Consider the following 16,924-nt stretch of genomic DNA (forward strand, 5'->3'; position numbering starts at 1 on the left):
TGGTAACTAATGAAACCAGATACAATCCAGAGATTAGTAGGGAAAGATCCCTGAGCTATGAGACTCCTCAAAATCCTCCTGTCCAGCTGATACTGAGCTCAGAGCATGGGAAACCCTGAGCAACAATTAAGTAATGACTTTCCATGTTATTTCTTGGAAGAGAAGCAGAGCTGGCCACTGTCAGAGCTCACAGCAGTAGCCTGTGAAAATTTGTCTGCATCTGGTTTGTTCACAGCCAGATGGATTTCTTTCTGTTCACTTGGGAATTGAGAAGACATGACAACTGCACAGAGCATCCTCAGGATTGTCGGACGTGGAACAGTTTGACCGTACCATGTCAGTGCGTGAAGAGTAAGGTCACTGAGGCTGATATTTTTCCCTGCGAGAAGAGCTTTGAAGTGAAATGTGGGTTTGTGAAGCTGCTTTTAATTGACTGACCCTGACAGAGTGTCCAGGTGTGAGGCCATTACAAAGGAAATTGGGATAATGGGCCTTGTGTCCACTCATATCCCAGCACTGCAGCTGGGATAATTTTCCTGATTTTATTAGTGAGAGCGAGTTTTTGTGTTCACAGAAGCATGGAAAAGAGGGGAGGGGAGAGGAGAAACACAATGTCTGAGAGTGTCTTTTTCTATGCTTTGGAGAAAAACAGCAGATCTCCACCCTCTGGGGTTTTGGTTAGCCCGTTGTGATCCTGACCCTCTTCTTTGAACCCTCATCATGCGTTTGCTGTCCAAAGCAAAGGCTAATTAGTTCTGAAGAGTAATGTTCTCACTGCTGGTTCCCCCAGAGAGAAACCCCTCCCAGCCCCTCCGTGTTTTAGCACAGGGCTCCAGTGAGGCACTTGTCAGAGCACTTAACCAGCATTGCAATAATGACCTTGCCAGCCTGTTAGGCCAGCACATCAACCAAGTGGCTTCCTTAACAAATAACATAAAACATTTTAGGGAAAGACTCGATCCTTTGTGACTGGTGCATGGATAAAATGGTTCTTACTGCACATTCCTCCTACACTTGTATTTCTAAACCTAAATTCTGCTCTAATGCAGTGCTTCCTTCTGCCCAGACTTGATCAGAAACTTCTATGCAATTATTTTCCATGCTTTTATAACACTAATAAAATGTTTCATCGTTGTGCTGCTGCTGAAGGGGCTGTGAGCAAGACAGAAATGAAGTGATTTGCCCTGTCAAGGCAGTAAGAGAGCTGTAGTCAGATATGGACCCCAGAAGTGAAATTACTTTATCCAGGCTTAAGTATAAACATCTGAGTTATTTGTCGAGACTTGCTTTATAGTCAGAGGAGAGAAATTAGAGTGATTCATTTCATCCTGAGTTAAAAGGCTGCATTAGGTCAGATGAGAAGTGCCTGGGAAGCATCTCTTCCAGCTGAGTTACGAGGAATCTCAGGATGATGGGATCCCCAGGAGACGACTCCAGTATTGACAGGGCTGGTTGAAGTGAATCTCTCCAGGCTGGTTCCCTACCCGACACAGGGCTTTGAAGCAGATACACAGATTTTATTTTCTTTCCTTGTTCAGGAAAGCTAAGGTGGGAAAAAGACACTCTCCATGCTGTTGCCTGTATGACTATCCCAATTTGGGCTTTTGTATTTCACTTGGCACTGGACCAACCAGTGCTGTGTGTGCTGGTAGTGGTGGCTGAGGGAAGAGGCTCTTTGTGGTGCATGGGGATGTCCCAGCACCCACGGGACCATACCAAAATGAAGCATTTTAAATCTTCACCTCAAGTGCTTCACGTCTACCTTGGTGAAGCCGAACCTCACGTAATTTTAGGGGCTTGCCATCCAGGTGTCTGTTGCTCAGGCAGTCACACCCATCTCCTTGAGTCTTTGGAGCAGTTCATCTGGCCTGTTCTAGCTGCTGACTGAGGTGAGCTGAACCCCAAACCTCTGTCCCTGGACTGGCCTAAGGGTCAGTGAGGCATGGACGTGCTGCCCCAGGGAGTGACCTGCGTGAAACTGGAACTTGGCAGAGGCGACACCAGAAGAGGTGGTGCCTTTGGCATAGGTTTGCTCCTGGTTGCTGTTGCTGGGGCAGTGGATTTTGAAGGATATGCATTTTATGAACCCACAGCAAGGCCACTTCCTCACATCTACCCTCCTCTTCTACATCCATAAACCAAATCTGTTCCTCAAACCCTTTATCAAGATACATGGCATGGATAAACATGCAGCAGGGATCTAGGCAGAAAGATGCAGCTCTCATCTAACACCCAAGTTGCCATGGTTTCTGTCAGAGCTGTCTTTTAGTACAACACTCTGTAGGTATTTTACATTCTCCTTTTTCTCTTGGGATCACATTGCAAGTGGAGACTTTTCCTACACAAAATTAATGTTTTTATCTGTTACCCAGCAAAATGATAGAGTGAAGGCTTTAGAGCAAAATCAGGGGTTTTTGTTTTATTTTGATGGGATGCTGAATCTGATTGACAAATAACAGTCCTCAGTGTAAAGATAATTCATTTAGAAAGTTAGGAGAAAAAGAAGTTGGTGAAAGTGATATTTCTAACAATTCAGGGATACAACGAACAGCTTTAAATGGGGAGATGGTCCTTGCATTACACAGATTAATTGACTTTCTTTCTCTTTTTTATTATAAGACTCTCAAAAACTCTTAAAATACACTCAGATTGATTGTTAACTGAAATGATCAGGTGTTCACCAAAACCCAGGGTAGGTTTTAATTGTTTTCTCCACATCCATGAGGGATGGATTTTACTCAGCAAAGCAAAGGCATTGTTTAAATTCAAGGTGAGGCAGAATAATGGGTTTAGAATTTATTTGAATGCAGTGCCTACTAGTACCTTGTGGGGCCAGAGATGGAATAATCAGGTTGTCCAAACTGGTTGGCAGCAGTACTAGCTCTCAAGGGGTTGCCATCATTATTTAGCTCTGCTTTACACTACGTCTCTTAATATCATTTTCATTGCTCCAGAGCGCCAGTTTTGTAGTTCGGCAGGTGTTGTAGCTCACAGTGGGCTTTCTGAGTGCCCCAGGCAGAGGTACAGGCAGTACTTGCCACGTCAGCACAGCCACAAGGGACACGTTGTTGGTTGTTTTGCCATCCCCAGCCATGGATGCCACGTGCCACCAAAATACATGAGGTCAGGTTATTTCCTTGCCCAGCCTGCTGTCTTCGTCATCCACGCTTGTGAAAGGCCTGCACTCAGTTAGTGAAATGAACTACCAGATAACCATGGGATCTGGTTGTTCAAGGTCATTTCCACAGCTCTAATTTTGGTAGAAGTGGTGGCTGAGCTGTTTAGGGCAGAACTTCCTCTACACCCATTGCATGGGAATGAGAGTACAACATTTCTCACTCTTTTAATTTACCCCTTAAGCCGTATTTAGTGAGTGCCATATTTGTGACTCACAGAGATGAGTCCATCATCATGTCCTCCAGTAAATTGGAGAGGCAAACCCAATCTGTTCACCAAGTATGGAGTGCTGACTCTGAGAATAAAACTTTTAGGCTTCCCATATGTCTTGCAGAAAAAAATTTTTTGATTGCATGACTTGGAGCCCAGTACATTTTGAAATGTAAAATGAATGGGCAATAACTCAACAAAATGAGTGTAGGAAATCTGTGTGCAAATTTCACATCTCCAGCATCTCAAGATGTTAACTCTAGTCAAAGAATCATGGAGTGATTTCTCTTGAAAGGACTTCAAAGCCCATCCAGCTCCACCCTTGCCATGGGCAGGGAACTTTCCCACTACACCAGGTTGCTGCAAATCCCATCCAAACTGGCCTTGGACACTTCCAGGGAAGGGGCAGCCACAGCTTCTCTGGGCAGCCTGTGCCAGGACCTCACCATCCTCACAGGGAACAATTCCTTCCCAATATCCCATTCACCCCCGCCCTCTGGCAGTGGAAGCCATTCCCCATTGTCCTGTCACTCCAGACCCTCGGCCAGCATCTCTCTCCAGCTGTCTTGGAGCCCCTTTCTAATCTCATGCAGAAATCACAGGTCACAAGTAAGTTACTGAAGCCATTGATAGCAAGCTGGGTATCTGTAACAGGGATTTAGCAGTGCAGTGAAGTAACTTTCTTGCAGGATTTCCCCTGAACTGCAGTCAGAGCTGCAGCTGCAGTGTCAGTTGGAAGAGACAAGGAGAAAAGGCAGACAGATTATAAATGATGACAGATGAGATTGAGAGCAGTGTGATCACTACCACCATAAAGGACATCAGTAGAGCAGCTTGTTTTAATTGGCTCATTAGGCATGCAAACCTCAGCATTGGGATGCAGCAGGGGGTTGAATATATTTAGTACCTTAAGCTACTGTCCTCATAAAATCTGCTCTTTTTCTTTTCTTTTGGACTTTAATCATCTGTCTACTGGGCCATTTTCACATCTAAATGGAAGAAAATATTCACAGAATAATCCATCCTGTGGGCACTGAGCCACCAAGAAGAGAGGAGTGGAGTTAACCAGAAACTGATCGAAGAAAGAAATGTTACTGATTTTCTTCCTGTTATTTTTGTTCCTCAAATATTAAGACCCACTTTTCAAGCAAAATCATCCTCTAGCAGTGCCTGAGAGAGTAGCCTTGACTGTTTTGTTTGATTTTTTTTTTTTTATACTGTAAATTCCTTCCAAGTTAATTTGCTATTATAACATCAGAGGGAAACTACATTACAAAAAAATCAATAAATCAATTTAGGTGATAAACTGTTCCTTCAAGAGGGGCTCCTGGAGCTGAGCTTGGCTTTTCTGCAAGACAGGCATCCAGATATCCTTCTGCAAAGGAAGAGGCTCTGGGCTTTGTCAGAGCACACATCAGTCTCTGCACTGCAGTTATGACATTACACTTGGCAGAGCTGAATAAAACGTGAATACACATCTTCTGAAGTCCAGATTCACTGGGCACAGTGTCAAATCTCTTGATTCTGGAATGTTTTCATGGGATTAGCTGAAAGAATGGAGATGTGGGTGTAAATCAGGAAATTTGGACTTTGGTAGGTTCATAAGTGAACAGGATTGATTCTCATTTATTTTTTGCTTGTTTTTCACTCTGGTGCTACAATGCCTTAACACTGGAGTAATTTTGTACCCTTCAAAATATTTTTTACCTGAGAACTGGAAGTGTTCAAATGACACACAGATCTGGAAGCTGCTTTTTTTTTTTTTTTAATAATTTAATCATTCTCCTTCACTGCTCTTTGGTTACACCAGTATTTTGTCAGTGAGACTTTGTCCTTTTCCGTCTGTGACATGAGGAATGGGGTCACCTGGGGACTGTGCTTGAGGTACCAACATCCTGCATCATCTTGCTCCGCACCCGGAGTTGTGTGACTCATGTTTGGGTGGATAAGGGAGCAATTGTGTAGAGATCAAATCCAGCATCTATTTATAAGTGTATGGAGTGACAGGACAAGGGGGGATGGCTTCAAACTAACAGAGAGTAGGTTTAAATTGGATATTAGGAAAATATTCTTTCCTGAGAGGATGGTGAGGCCCTGGCACAGGATGCCCAGAGAAGCTGTGGCTGCCTCTGGATCTTTGGCAGTGCCCAAGGGCAGGTTGGATGGGGCTTGGAGCAGTCTGGGACAGTGGAAGGTGTCCCTGCCCATCACAGGGGGTGGCACTGGATGGACTTTAAGGTCCTGTCCAACCCAAACCATTCCATAATTCTACATAATCTTGTGTGCAGCCTCCTCTTCCTTTCCGTAGATCGGCTGTGGGTGTGCACTGGTTCATACCACTTAGAGTGTTGGAATGATTAGAGACTCATTTTTATGTCTTTTTTACATACATACATACATAAATAAATAAATATGCTTAGACATATATAATTAGGTATGTATAAACACACTCTGTATATGCATGTACGTACACACACACACACACACACACACACACACGTGTATGTGTCCATCTAGGCAGACTCCTGACCATTCCAGGAGTTGATACAGGCACAGAGAGCAGATTAAAGCTTTAGGAGCTGAGCTGGCAGGGTTATTAATTTTTCATTTTAAAAGAAAAAATAAAATAAAAAAAAATCTTACATTAAAAATAGAAAAATCTCTGATGATAAACTCTGCAGTTGTGAAATTCAAAGCATATCATTTCACTGAGCTCCTTGATGTAGAAATCATTACTGCCACTCTGTTGTATGAAAGAAAAAAAAAAGCCTGTGCTGTTGCAGTCTGGTTTGGTTTCCAATTAATGTTGACAGAACAAGTATTTATCAAGCAACCAAAAGCCAAGGTCTGGGAAGCATTGCAGAGGTAATGTATTTACTCATGAATACTGTACTTTATTCTGGAGTAGTACATGCCTTATTCATAACACCAAAGTCATGTCTATAATTAAATTCAGGTAAATAGCCTTCCAACTGCAGCTGAAAAGCAATTTAGGAGCTGACTGAGGAACCTGGACTGGTGTGTCAGGTGGGAGCTGCACTTCAGCTCTTGCTGCGAAGAACAGGCACCTCAGAAGCTTCTGGATTTTCAATTCATACTTAGGATTAATGCAGTTATAGATCCATTCAGAGCTTTCCTAAACATTCTCAAAGAGTTTTTCACCAACAAGCAAAAACCTGGTATTATTTGCTCTCCTGGGATGTGGAGCACAGAGGCAGAGTGGCGTGGCTGAAGAGTCCCTATGCACAGCTGCTTACAGTCTGGAGCAGAAGGATGCAGCTTCTGATCTCTTCCTGAGAATCTCTTCAGAAAGAGAAGTAGCTGACAGCTCTGAATCATGGAATCATAAAACCTTAGCATGGTTTATGTTAGAAAGGACCTTAGAGGCCATTCAGTCCAAGCCCCTGCCATGGGCAAGGACACTTTCCACTAGACCAGTTTACTCCAAACTCAGTCCAGCCTGGCCTTGGACATTTCCAGGAATGGGGCAGCCAAGCTGCTCTGGGAAACCTGTGCCAGGGCCTTCCCACCTTCACAGGGAAGCATTTTTTCCTAAAGTCTAATCTATACTTATTCTCTGTCTGTTTGAAGCCGTTTCCTCTTGACCTGTCACTCCAGACCCTTGTCCAAAGTCTCTCTCCAGCTCCCTTGTCCTGCAAGTTCTTGAGCTTGCACCACCAACCTTTGGGCGGAACACCCTGGCTCCTCTCAAAACCCATTGTAACATTGTGAATCTGATGACTTTCTGGGATGGACAGAGTGTGTCACAGCATTTACATATTTTCATAATCTGGCTGAATGGGGCCAGGTTCAATCCAGCAATCGCCATCCCACTTGATTTCCAGCAGTATCTGGCAACACTCAAGCTGTGTTTCCTAGTCACTTGTTTCCTTCTGATCTGTTCCTCTGTCTTTCCCATGGGCATTCCCAGAGGTTAACCAGTGTAATGAGCAAATGCATTTATCTATGTCCTTTAATAGGAGACCTGACATTCTCCTCCTGTTCCAAAGAGGGGGAGAGCCAAAGGAAGGTGAGGCAACAAGCTGGGGTTAAGTCAAGGTGCTATAACCATTTTCAGGGCCCTTCTGTTGATGCTGTATGGAGAATTCTCACAGCACAGATGCATGGGATTGGAGGCACTGCCCTGTGCACCAGGGCCTCGTGATGGATTTTCAGCCCTCAGCTGAGGCACCAAAGCTGTGTTGTGATGGGCACAGTCACCATTTGGAGAGGCTTTTCCTCCAGTCATGGGAAGCATGGAGCAAGGGATCCCAGCACAGGCCATGTGCCAGGCCAAAGTGTGGAGAGCAGCTTTTTTTTTTGGCAAAAAAAAGGGGGTTTTCTTCAATTTCTTTTTATGGCCAAGTCACCCTAAGAGTGAAAGTACTATCAGTCAAAAAAATCGTTTCAGAAAACAGTTAGTTGAGTTGATGGTGCCTCTATAAACAGAGCTGCATTTTGGAATGAAGCACCACAGAAGTTCACACAGTGCAACAGTTTATTACCTGTAAATGGGATGTGGTGCTCTCTCATCTTCCAAACCTGGGGGTCAAGTCCTGCCTCATAAGAAAAATATGATTTATTTTTCATCCCACTCCTCCAGCAGGCACATTCCTGTCTTCCCAGCACCACGAGGGCTGACAGAGCATCACTGGGCTCTGTTCACACAAATCCAAGTGTTGCCAATCGAAAAGGAGGTTCATTGGCAAGGCTCAGGGGGCACCTTGCCAAAAACCTGGCCAGGGCATTACAAGTCATTCACTTTTTTTCTGAGTTTGAGATGGACAGTAATTCACGCTGAATAGGGATGAGATGGTAAATTCCCACTGCTGTGGAAAGCTTCTGTCTTGTGTAATATTTACTAGATGTTTGGCCATCCAAAGTATTTCTTTGCTTTACCAGGCAGGGATGAGCTAATAACATTTCCTGTCCTTAAAAGCCCTTTTAAAACCACATTTGATATCATATTTTATTTTCCTTGGCTGGAAGGGGTTTGATTGCTTTTAGTGCAGTCACATTTTTACGTACTTCCAGAAATGAAGTGGCTTAAAAGGACTCCTTTGGGAGCAGCCAGGGGCTTAAGGAAGAATATAATTTTGTTGGTAAAACCAAAAAAATCTCACACAGACCACTGAGGTCCCAGTATGGAGCCTCTCTGGCTCCTGCCCTGCTCGCTGCATCTCCTGCTGTAGCATCCACATGTGCCTGGGGCACCTGCAGGATCAAGTATTTGCTGATCTGAAACAGAAATGGTATTAAAATTTCATACTTTTGCATCATGTGTGTTTTTTCTCTGTGGAGAGTCTTCTCGCGTCTTTGAGAAAACCCAGCCATGTTGAACTTGCACAGTTACAATATGGAAATCTATAAATGTCTGAAGGTTTAAAAATATCAGTAAAATCACCTTTAACAACAGAAGTTATTGTCTGTTTTATTATATTTTGCCTTGAACAGGACTTGGTGCACAGTTCAGTTAATTTGCTGTGGTTGTCCATCTATTAGGGCATTGCCAGAAGGGTTTTTATTTCTGGAAAAGCTGGAGAATATGTTTAGAAGGAGTTTTACAAAGAACTAAAGTTGTTTCACTCCATGGGACTGTCCACAGGGTAGTGAATGCAGGTGTAATTTAAAGGACATTTTATTCAACGTGTGGGTATTTTAAATGTGGCATTTTCTAGTGGCTTCAGGTTGGTTGCATGCTTTTCAAATGTGGTTCTCCTCTGCAAAATGACTATAAAAGTAACACTGCTGCTTTCATGACATTGTACCTCTGGTGTTTCTAAATTTACATCTGCTGATAGAAAAGATATTGGGGTTTTTTTGCTGTCTGCCGATGTCTAAGGGGCATTGAGCTGTCAGTGATCACCAGTAATAAAGGATGCAATTAATTGTTGGTTTACAAGTGATAATTCAGCGAGCTCCATTTCCCAAAGCTGGATGTGATTGAAGGATTAGCATTTTTGTCCTCAAAAGTTGTTTTGTTGGTGTAATGAGGAATACTAACATACTTTTTCTTCTGATTTTAGGAGTGGCCACACACTGCTTGCCTTCTGGTTTTCTCGACAAGAAGGAAAATTAAATAGACAGCAAACAATTGAACTGGGACATCATATTCTCAAAGCACATATTTTTAAGGTAACAAAAATTCAAATGAAGGTTTACGCCAATCTCATCCACAGCACTGGCAGCACTCGGTCTCTCGCTGGTGTAAGAAGTGTGATTGCTTGAGGCTGCTGGAACGCGTAGAAGTGAGCTTTAGAAAATCGGCCATGGTATCTGAAAATCCTTAAAATTCAACCCTCCTTCAGACAGTAAATTCAGCAGATAGCCTCCTTACCTAAAATTGCTCTTCTACCAAAAGTTGCTTCTTGCCCTGAAAGATAAGTACCTGTAGCAGCATATAGAAAAAAAGGAAATCTTTCAAAAGGAGCAGTTTTGGAGAATCTAATGCAAAATTTAGGTTGTAACAGTAAAATTTGATGGTTGTTGAAATTGGCTGATCGGTCCATCCTACTCTTCACACAGACATTTAAGACCTGGGCAACTGAAAGGCAAACTTGAATGTGAGTATCAATATGACCCATAAACTAAGTATCATCCTTCCTGCTGGCCCAGGCACCAGAAGGTGGGAGTGCGAGGGTGTATTTGTAAGGTCACAGGAAATACAGATTTTCTTATAACTGTTAGGACCTGTGGGTGCTTAACACTAGTAAAAAACAAGGCTGTACTTTCATCTGGTCTCTATATAATTTTATAGACTTGAGGGCTTTGCCACTCCGGCTTCTGCTCCTGGAGCAAATAGGGGATTTCTGCTTTGTGTCAGTTCTTTTGGATTCCTTTATTGTATTCCCTATGCCAAACTGACCATCAGGTGTAGCAGCAAAGTCTGCTTGTTTGGGAAGATGATGGTTGGAGCCAAAGGGAAGACCCCCAGATTGGTGCATTATCCCTCAGGGTATCAATTTCACATTTTCAGTTACATTCCCAAAGCCAAATTCAGCCCTGAGTTTACTGTTGAGCTGCATTTACGTCTGAAACTGGTTCCAAACCTTCTTCATTTCACATGTCCATAGTGAGAACCATTAACAGGGATTCAGACTCTGAGCAAATGACAACTTTCATTAAGTAGGCAGGTTTCCAATAGATTCCAGGTTTAACTGAGCAATATTTACAATAGTAGAAAATGCCAATTAGTATATGACAAATGTCAGTCTAGCCTTCTGTTCCTCATCACTCAGCAAAATCCTTCGGTTTACAACATTGCAGGAGGACCAGCATCACAGTGACTGATAAGCATAACAGAACATTGTTTGCAAGCACTACAAAGTTTTGAAGGTGTTTGAATTAGCTGGACTAAAAATGTTAACTTAGTATTTTGCTTTTCCTTGAATAGATTTATTTTTATTGCTTATTTTAACAAGTATTTACTCAGGATTTGTGAGTGTTTACTGAGTGAAACAAGAACTGCAGCAGTTTCTGAAGGAGGGTTCTCTAGGCTGGAATATTGCAGACCATGTTTAAGAGTTCAAACATACTTTAAAGAAAATATTTCCATGAGTGCATGCACAGACTTTTACAAATTGTTACCGACTGTATTTGTTTCTAAAAAAGCATTTTTCCCATTCAGGCCTTTCATTCTGGCTAATCTTTTGCTGAAGCCATTACCAGCGTAGCATTGGGCTTTCTGCCAAGCAGGGAGCAAGTCAGGTCATCAGTTCAGGGTGTTTTTCCTCAAGTTGCCATGTTGCAGTAGCAGACACAAAGATCTTTCTGCAGACACAAAGATCCTAATTTTGAAGGTATTTATGGAGGTCTGGTGGCATTATAATTCCATTTTATGTACCTATCAGGAAGCCAGGAGAATATTAAACTGGAGCTGAAGCATTTTGACCAGCCAGGGAGTACTGAGAGCTAGATATTGAGCCAAACTTTGATAAAACAGTGCAGAAAATTTATTTATCCTTCTCCGGTCCTTCCTAGTTTGAATCCACCGGTACTTTAGCAAGGTGATGATGGAGCACTTGTAATTTCCAGGTGTAAAAAAATGTAAGTGATGCACAGAGTTCTGACCTGACACATGGGTGGGAAGACATTTTCACATTCCCATCTTTACTTGCTGGCTGAGATCTGATGGTTTTGTATTCTCTTTTAAACACAAACATCCTCAAACAGTTTAGGGGGAGGAAAAAGTACAAATGTTTTAGTCTTTTAAATCAGTTGCCAATCTTAACAGGAGCATACAGGAAGCCAACTTGAAAAGCCTGTCATGGAATAAAAGGGCAAAAAGAGAAATGTGTAGTTGTGACACAAGCGGACCCAAACTTCAGGTTGATTTTTGTTTTGCAAATCAGTCAAAGAGAAGGCTTGAATTTCATCCTAAATTACTTAAAGTGTCAGTAATACAGAAGTGGGTGATGCCTGGAGCAACCTGGTCTGCTGGAAGGTGTCACTGCCCATGGCAGGGGGATGGAATGAGATGGGCTGTAAGGTTCCTTCTAGCCCAAATCAGTCTGGAATTCTGGGATTCTGTAAGGTGCCAATGGCCAAATAGCAGAAAAGGTGATAAGGTGAAAAATAAAGATGCTGACAGACAGAACAGGAAAAACCAACTGTTTGACACTGGGGTTGTGGGGGCTGGCAAAAATGTTCAAATTAATCAGGCCACACACCGGTCTCATGTTGGATGGTCCCAATGAAGTGGGAACCACTGATGGTATTTTGGTTTGATGTTGTATGCAGCTGGGATTTGTTTTTGCTGAAGGATTCACTCTGCTCCACAGTTCTGAAGAGGGAATTAGAAAAGGAAGATACAAGCTGTAAAATGAGAAATAGGGCAGGCTTTTGCCTGAATGGTAACTGAATGATAATGGTGTTGAATGTACTTTTTCTTTAAAGGATAAATGTCACCTTTTATGTCTTACATTAATATCTAAGTATATATATATATATATATATATATATATATATATATATACACATATATATGTTTGTGTGTGTGTTCTAATGCAACAGTTGAGATTTCTATAGCATCTGTGATTATCTTCAGAGGGCTATTCTCAAATTAGCTACCCTTTTCCTTGATCCTGATGGTGATTCAGGCAGCTTATTTATGGGCTTGATAGTAGTTACAACTGTTTTGAAATTGTTTTAACTGTTTATTGTAAAATTGCTTTCCCTTTCCAATTTCACCATCCTGAGTTCATGAAATTTAATATTGACTTCTAATGTCCTGTGTTGTGTCATTCATTTCAAAGCAGCATTTAACAGCGGCTCAAATTCCTGAGCTCTTTTTCCCACAGCACAAACAGGTATTTTTCTTGGTTTAGTTCTCTGAATTTTAAAGAAATAAGTACATGGAGTTGTTATTTGTTAGAGCCTGTCTAATCTATTGCTTCTTTTGGTGATTAAACTGTTTCAAGTGAGAAATCTGTTGATGCCTAGGGCGATGCTGCAGATTATCTTTCACACAGAGGAATTAGAGGTTGCAGCCAAGTTCAGCAATGGGTTGGGATGATGATTCCCACACATCTTCCTTCAGAGGAAACAAATCCCACCTTGTGCTGCTGGTTTTGTTCCACCAGCATCATTCCAGTCACAGAAACTGGAACTGGGGCCCTGTTGCTTTGCAGGGTTGGAAGTGACCACCAGGAGTGCAAGAAAGCAGAAATCAGGGTTTGCATGTAAACCAGAATTACGTGTGCATTTAAAGATGCCTGTGCAGTTTCCATGGAGTCAGCAGCCTTTCATGGGAAATCGGTAGCAGAGCAGCAGCATTCAGGGCATACTCACGGCGTGGCTCCTGCTGGAGTCGCCATCCCATCCGTCTGCTCTTCCATCCAGCTGTTCTCTCCCATCTGCCGGCTATGGAGAAATTATGGCTCCTTCCACAGGAGGGAGAAACCTGTTTAACGATGCTCTGCCAATTAGGGATGCTGGAAAATATGTCAGACCTTTGATATATTATTGTGGACACCAACTAGAAAAGTTGGAAACAATCTGCTATAAGATACCAGGGCTTACTTCTCCAGACTGTGGTTGAAAGTTCCTGAATTTATCTGATTGTGAGCAGATACTGTGTACTTCATTAAAAAAAGAGAAAAAGCAGCAATCTGTGCTCCTTAACATGGCATTTTGTGAGGGTGTTGAATGGTTCTGGTTCCTCACAGTTAAATCCTGACTTTCTTGGACCTTGGAGATGGCTGCATTACCATTACAAGTAATTTTCTGCAAGCTTATTAATTGATTATGAAGGTCAGATATGTCAAATTGTCACATTATCTTGGGTGTAATCGTTATTGCCCTGTAGCTCCTTGGAAGTCCAGAGACCCAGAAGGCTTTGCTCAGTGTAACTGAGCAGATTTGTAAGCTTGGATCTAAGTTACTTTCTTTTTCAGGGTCTGAGTAAAAAAGTTGGGGTGTCTTCCTCCATCCTGCAAGGTCTTTGGATCTCCTACAGTACTGAAGGTCTTTCAATGGCTTTGGCATCTCTGAGAAACCTCTACACACCAAACATAAAGGTATTGGAGGAGGAGGGGGAGGCCTGAGGGGTTCAGAATTCACACAAGAAGCTCCAGCAGTGGGCAGTGACCATGCAGACTATTCCGTGGAGCCGTGTCCAGTGTCCTAGCCAGGCTGAGGCTGAGCAGCTTGCTGGGTGTTTGTCCTGAGCTGAGGAGAGGCCTTTAGTCAGTTGAGATTCTCTTTACCATTTGGGAGAGTTCATCAACTCCACTACTTAAACCAGGGATCTCCTTTTAGTTGCAGTGAGCATACAGTGAGTTTGTAGCTGTGCAAAATGGGATTTTTCCTTCCCAAAGATGTGGAATGCAACAACTGATGTTGGAACTTGACATGTAAAGGTCTGGCTTAGATAGGCATGAGCACTGAGGTGACACCAAATCCAACAGTGCTCATGTGCTGGTTCAGGCACTTCTTTTGCAGTGGTAAGATGACTGTGTTGACTTAGGTGAGCCCATCTCTACAGCAGAAGGGATTGCAGGCAGAGATACAGGTTTTCTCACATGGAAGGATGTTTATCCCAGGTCCTTCCCACCCAGGCAAGGTGAGTTCAAGGTCTGTCCCCATGTCCTTTCCTTGTCAATCTCCAGCATCAAGTGTTGCCTTTTCCACTGGTGCCAAGTGCGAAGGGAGCTATGCAGTGGGACAGCCCAACCAGCCGTAGAGAGGAATCCCATGGGAGGGGTGCTGAATACAGCTCTCTGTAGCTGTGTGTTTTGATTTCCTATCCCCACCATGTCCCCAACTGCTGCAATGGGGCTGGAGTGACCTTGTTCCAAAACAAAGGATGGCTGCACCCTTCAGACCGTTTCCTAGCCACTTGGGAAGTGATTAAACTGCTCCATCTGCATCAAATGGGACCATCCATTGGGCAGATGTTTTTACTCAGCATTTTATGTCCTTTGCTGTTTGCTTGGACATGTGCCGAGGGCCCTGGTTTCTGTTGCGGTGTCGCCCTGATGATCTCCTGTCTCTCCGTAAAGCTCAGCCAACAGCTCTCCCTCCCTGTGCAGGTCAGTCGGTTGCTGATTTTAGGAGGTGCAAATGTGAATTACCGGACGGAAGTTCTGAACAACGCCCCCATTTTGTGTGTCCAATCTCACCTGGGATACGCAGAGATGGTGGCTTTGCTCCTGGAGTTTGGGGCCAACGTTGATGCTGCTTCAGAGAGTGGCCTGACCCCGCTGGGCTACGCAGCTGCTGCTGGATTCCTGAGCATTGTGGTGCTGCTGTGCAAGAAACGGGCCAAGGTAAAGAAACCAGATCGCTCAAAAGCTGATCCAACCTGTGCCACGTTTGTTCAAGGTTGGAGAGGAGCTGCCAGCAGGACATGGAGCACTTTCTAGGGAACAACCTCCAGCAGATGAGGCCAGGAGGCTGCTTTTAGTGTTGTTTTTTCTGCTAAAATGTAGTGGGTTTAAAAACCCCACACTGACACCAACTCCTGAGAGTCAGTAGTTGGTGTCTGGAATTCAGGTCTGAGGTAGGAGCTGCCTAGTGACACTGTGCTGGTGACCTGTGTAAGGATGTTCTGGTAAAATCCTTGAACCTCACAAGGTTAAAATGGCAACACTGCTTTTCTAGCACAGAACATTCTTTAAATATCTCCCTGAGACACATTTTCCAAAAATTTTCATCAGACTTGTCCTAGAAAAATCCCCTTTGTTTAGCTTTGTGATGAGTGTTTGGAGTTTTAATTGTATATAATGAGTCAAGTAGAAATACTTTGTTGAAGAAGAAGATTATGCTGATTTTTGAAGTGGAGCCTCCTGGAAACAATTTGTGGTTTCTCTATATCTTTCATTTCAGTTCAAACGGCAAAATACGGGTTTGTGTAGTTTTGGCATGGATGTCAGGATGACTGAGGGACTGTTTAGATCTTGCTGGGTTGTGTTGTCTGTAATAATGTGAGGATGGTATGAAGGAAAGGAGGAATTTTGCTTTTGTTGGATATTTTGAGAGTTTAGTGACAGAAGTCCTGCCGCTCATACTTTTCCTTGAATATCCCTAACAGCACTGAGGAAATAGCCCAAAACACACTTTGGTGTAGTTTGAAGACAAATATTTGAAGAAAATTGCAATACTGATTACTGCAGGAGTTGAGAAAGGAGAAATACTGATATATGATTAATATGAATGTGTTATAATATATGAAATATTTCTTATATGTATTATATAACTGTAATTTAGGTCAGGCCCTGGCACAGAGCAGCTGTGGCTGCACCATCCCTGGCAGTGTCCAAGGCCAGTTTGGACAGGCCTTGGAGCAACCTGGGACAGTGGGAGGTGTCCCTGCCCGTGGCTGTGCAGTGGAATGAGATGGTGTTCAAGGTCCCTTCCAACCCAAACCATTCTGTGATCCTGTGAAAAAATATGCTAATATAATAATTATTTGTTATTTTTCTGATGAATAGTGCAGTGTGGAACACAGAAGAGGTTAAACTGAAGGAGAATGAGAACTGACCTGCCTTTCTTGTTTTCTCCAAGTATCCCTGTTGGGATAGTATCTAGAAATCCCAGCTGATGCGTTCAGGCATCAAGTGGGAACCATGCCCCATAATACAACCAAATAAGTTCCTCCAGGGCTGTCAAGCACTGTTTCTGACTCCTGTTGATTGTGCCTGCACTGGGTTCACGTTACGGTGCCTGACTGCAGGCTGAGGCACTTCTGGGACTCTCAAAAGAACTGATACCTGGAAAACAAACTGGTTTTCCTTTTGTAGGTATTGCTAAAGGAGACAATACCAGAGTGTATGATTCCAGTGCACAAGAAAATTTGGATGCTGGACTTCAGGACACAAAGAAAAAGATATTTTGTAGTCTTTAAGTCTGAAGAAAAGGTCAGAAACCTAAAAAAAAGTAATGATATCTTTCCCAAAGCAAACATTTGTGGCCAAGATAATGCCAGAGCCTGGGACCTTGCTTTGGAAATGTTTGTTTTCTGGTCATGGAAGTGATAGTTTACCAGAAAAATGTACATTTTGCACATGTGGCATTATTTTGAATTCAGGATTGGAAA

At 43.0% G+C, this 16,924-nt stretch overlaps 1 protein-coding gene across 9 annotated transcripts in view; it reads left to right on the plus strand.

Annotated features, from left to right (window-relative positions):
- The window catches only part of TANC2 (tetratricopeptide repeat, ankyrin repeat and coiled-coil containing 2), a 155,439-nt gene that overhangs the window by 112,882 nt on the left and 25,633 nt on the right, over positions 1 to 16,924 (plus strand). For all 9 annotated transcript variants that reach the window (XM_015651339.2, XM_033520027.1, XM_015651334.3 and 6 more), the window contains 3 exons: positions 9,414 to 9,522; positions 13,782 to 13,904; positions 14,919 to 15,155. In XM_015651339.2, the coding sequence (XP_015506825.1) occupies positions 9,414 to 9,522; positions 13,782 to 13,904; positions 14,919 to 15,155 (469 nt within the window). The remainder of the gene's footprint in view (positions 1 to 9,413; positions 9,523 to 13,781; positions 13,905 to 14,918; positions 15,156 to 16,924) is intronic.

The sequence above is a fragment of the Parus major genome, chromosome 27 (assembly GCF_001522545.3).
Source record: "Parus major isolate Abel chromosome 27, Parus_major1.1, whole genome shotgun sequence".
NCBI lineage: Eukaryota > Metazoa > Chordata > Aves > Passeriformes > Paridae > Parus > Parus major.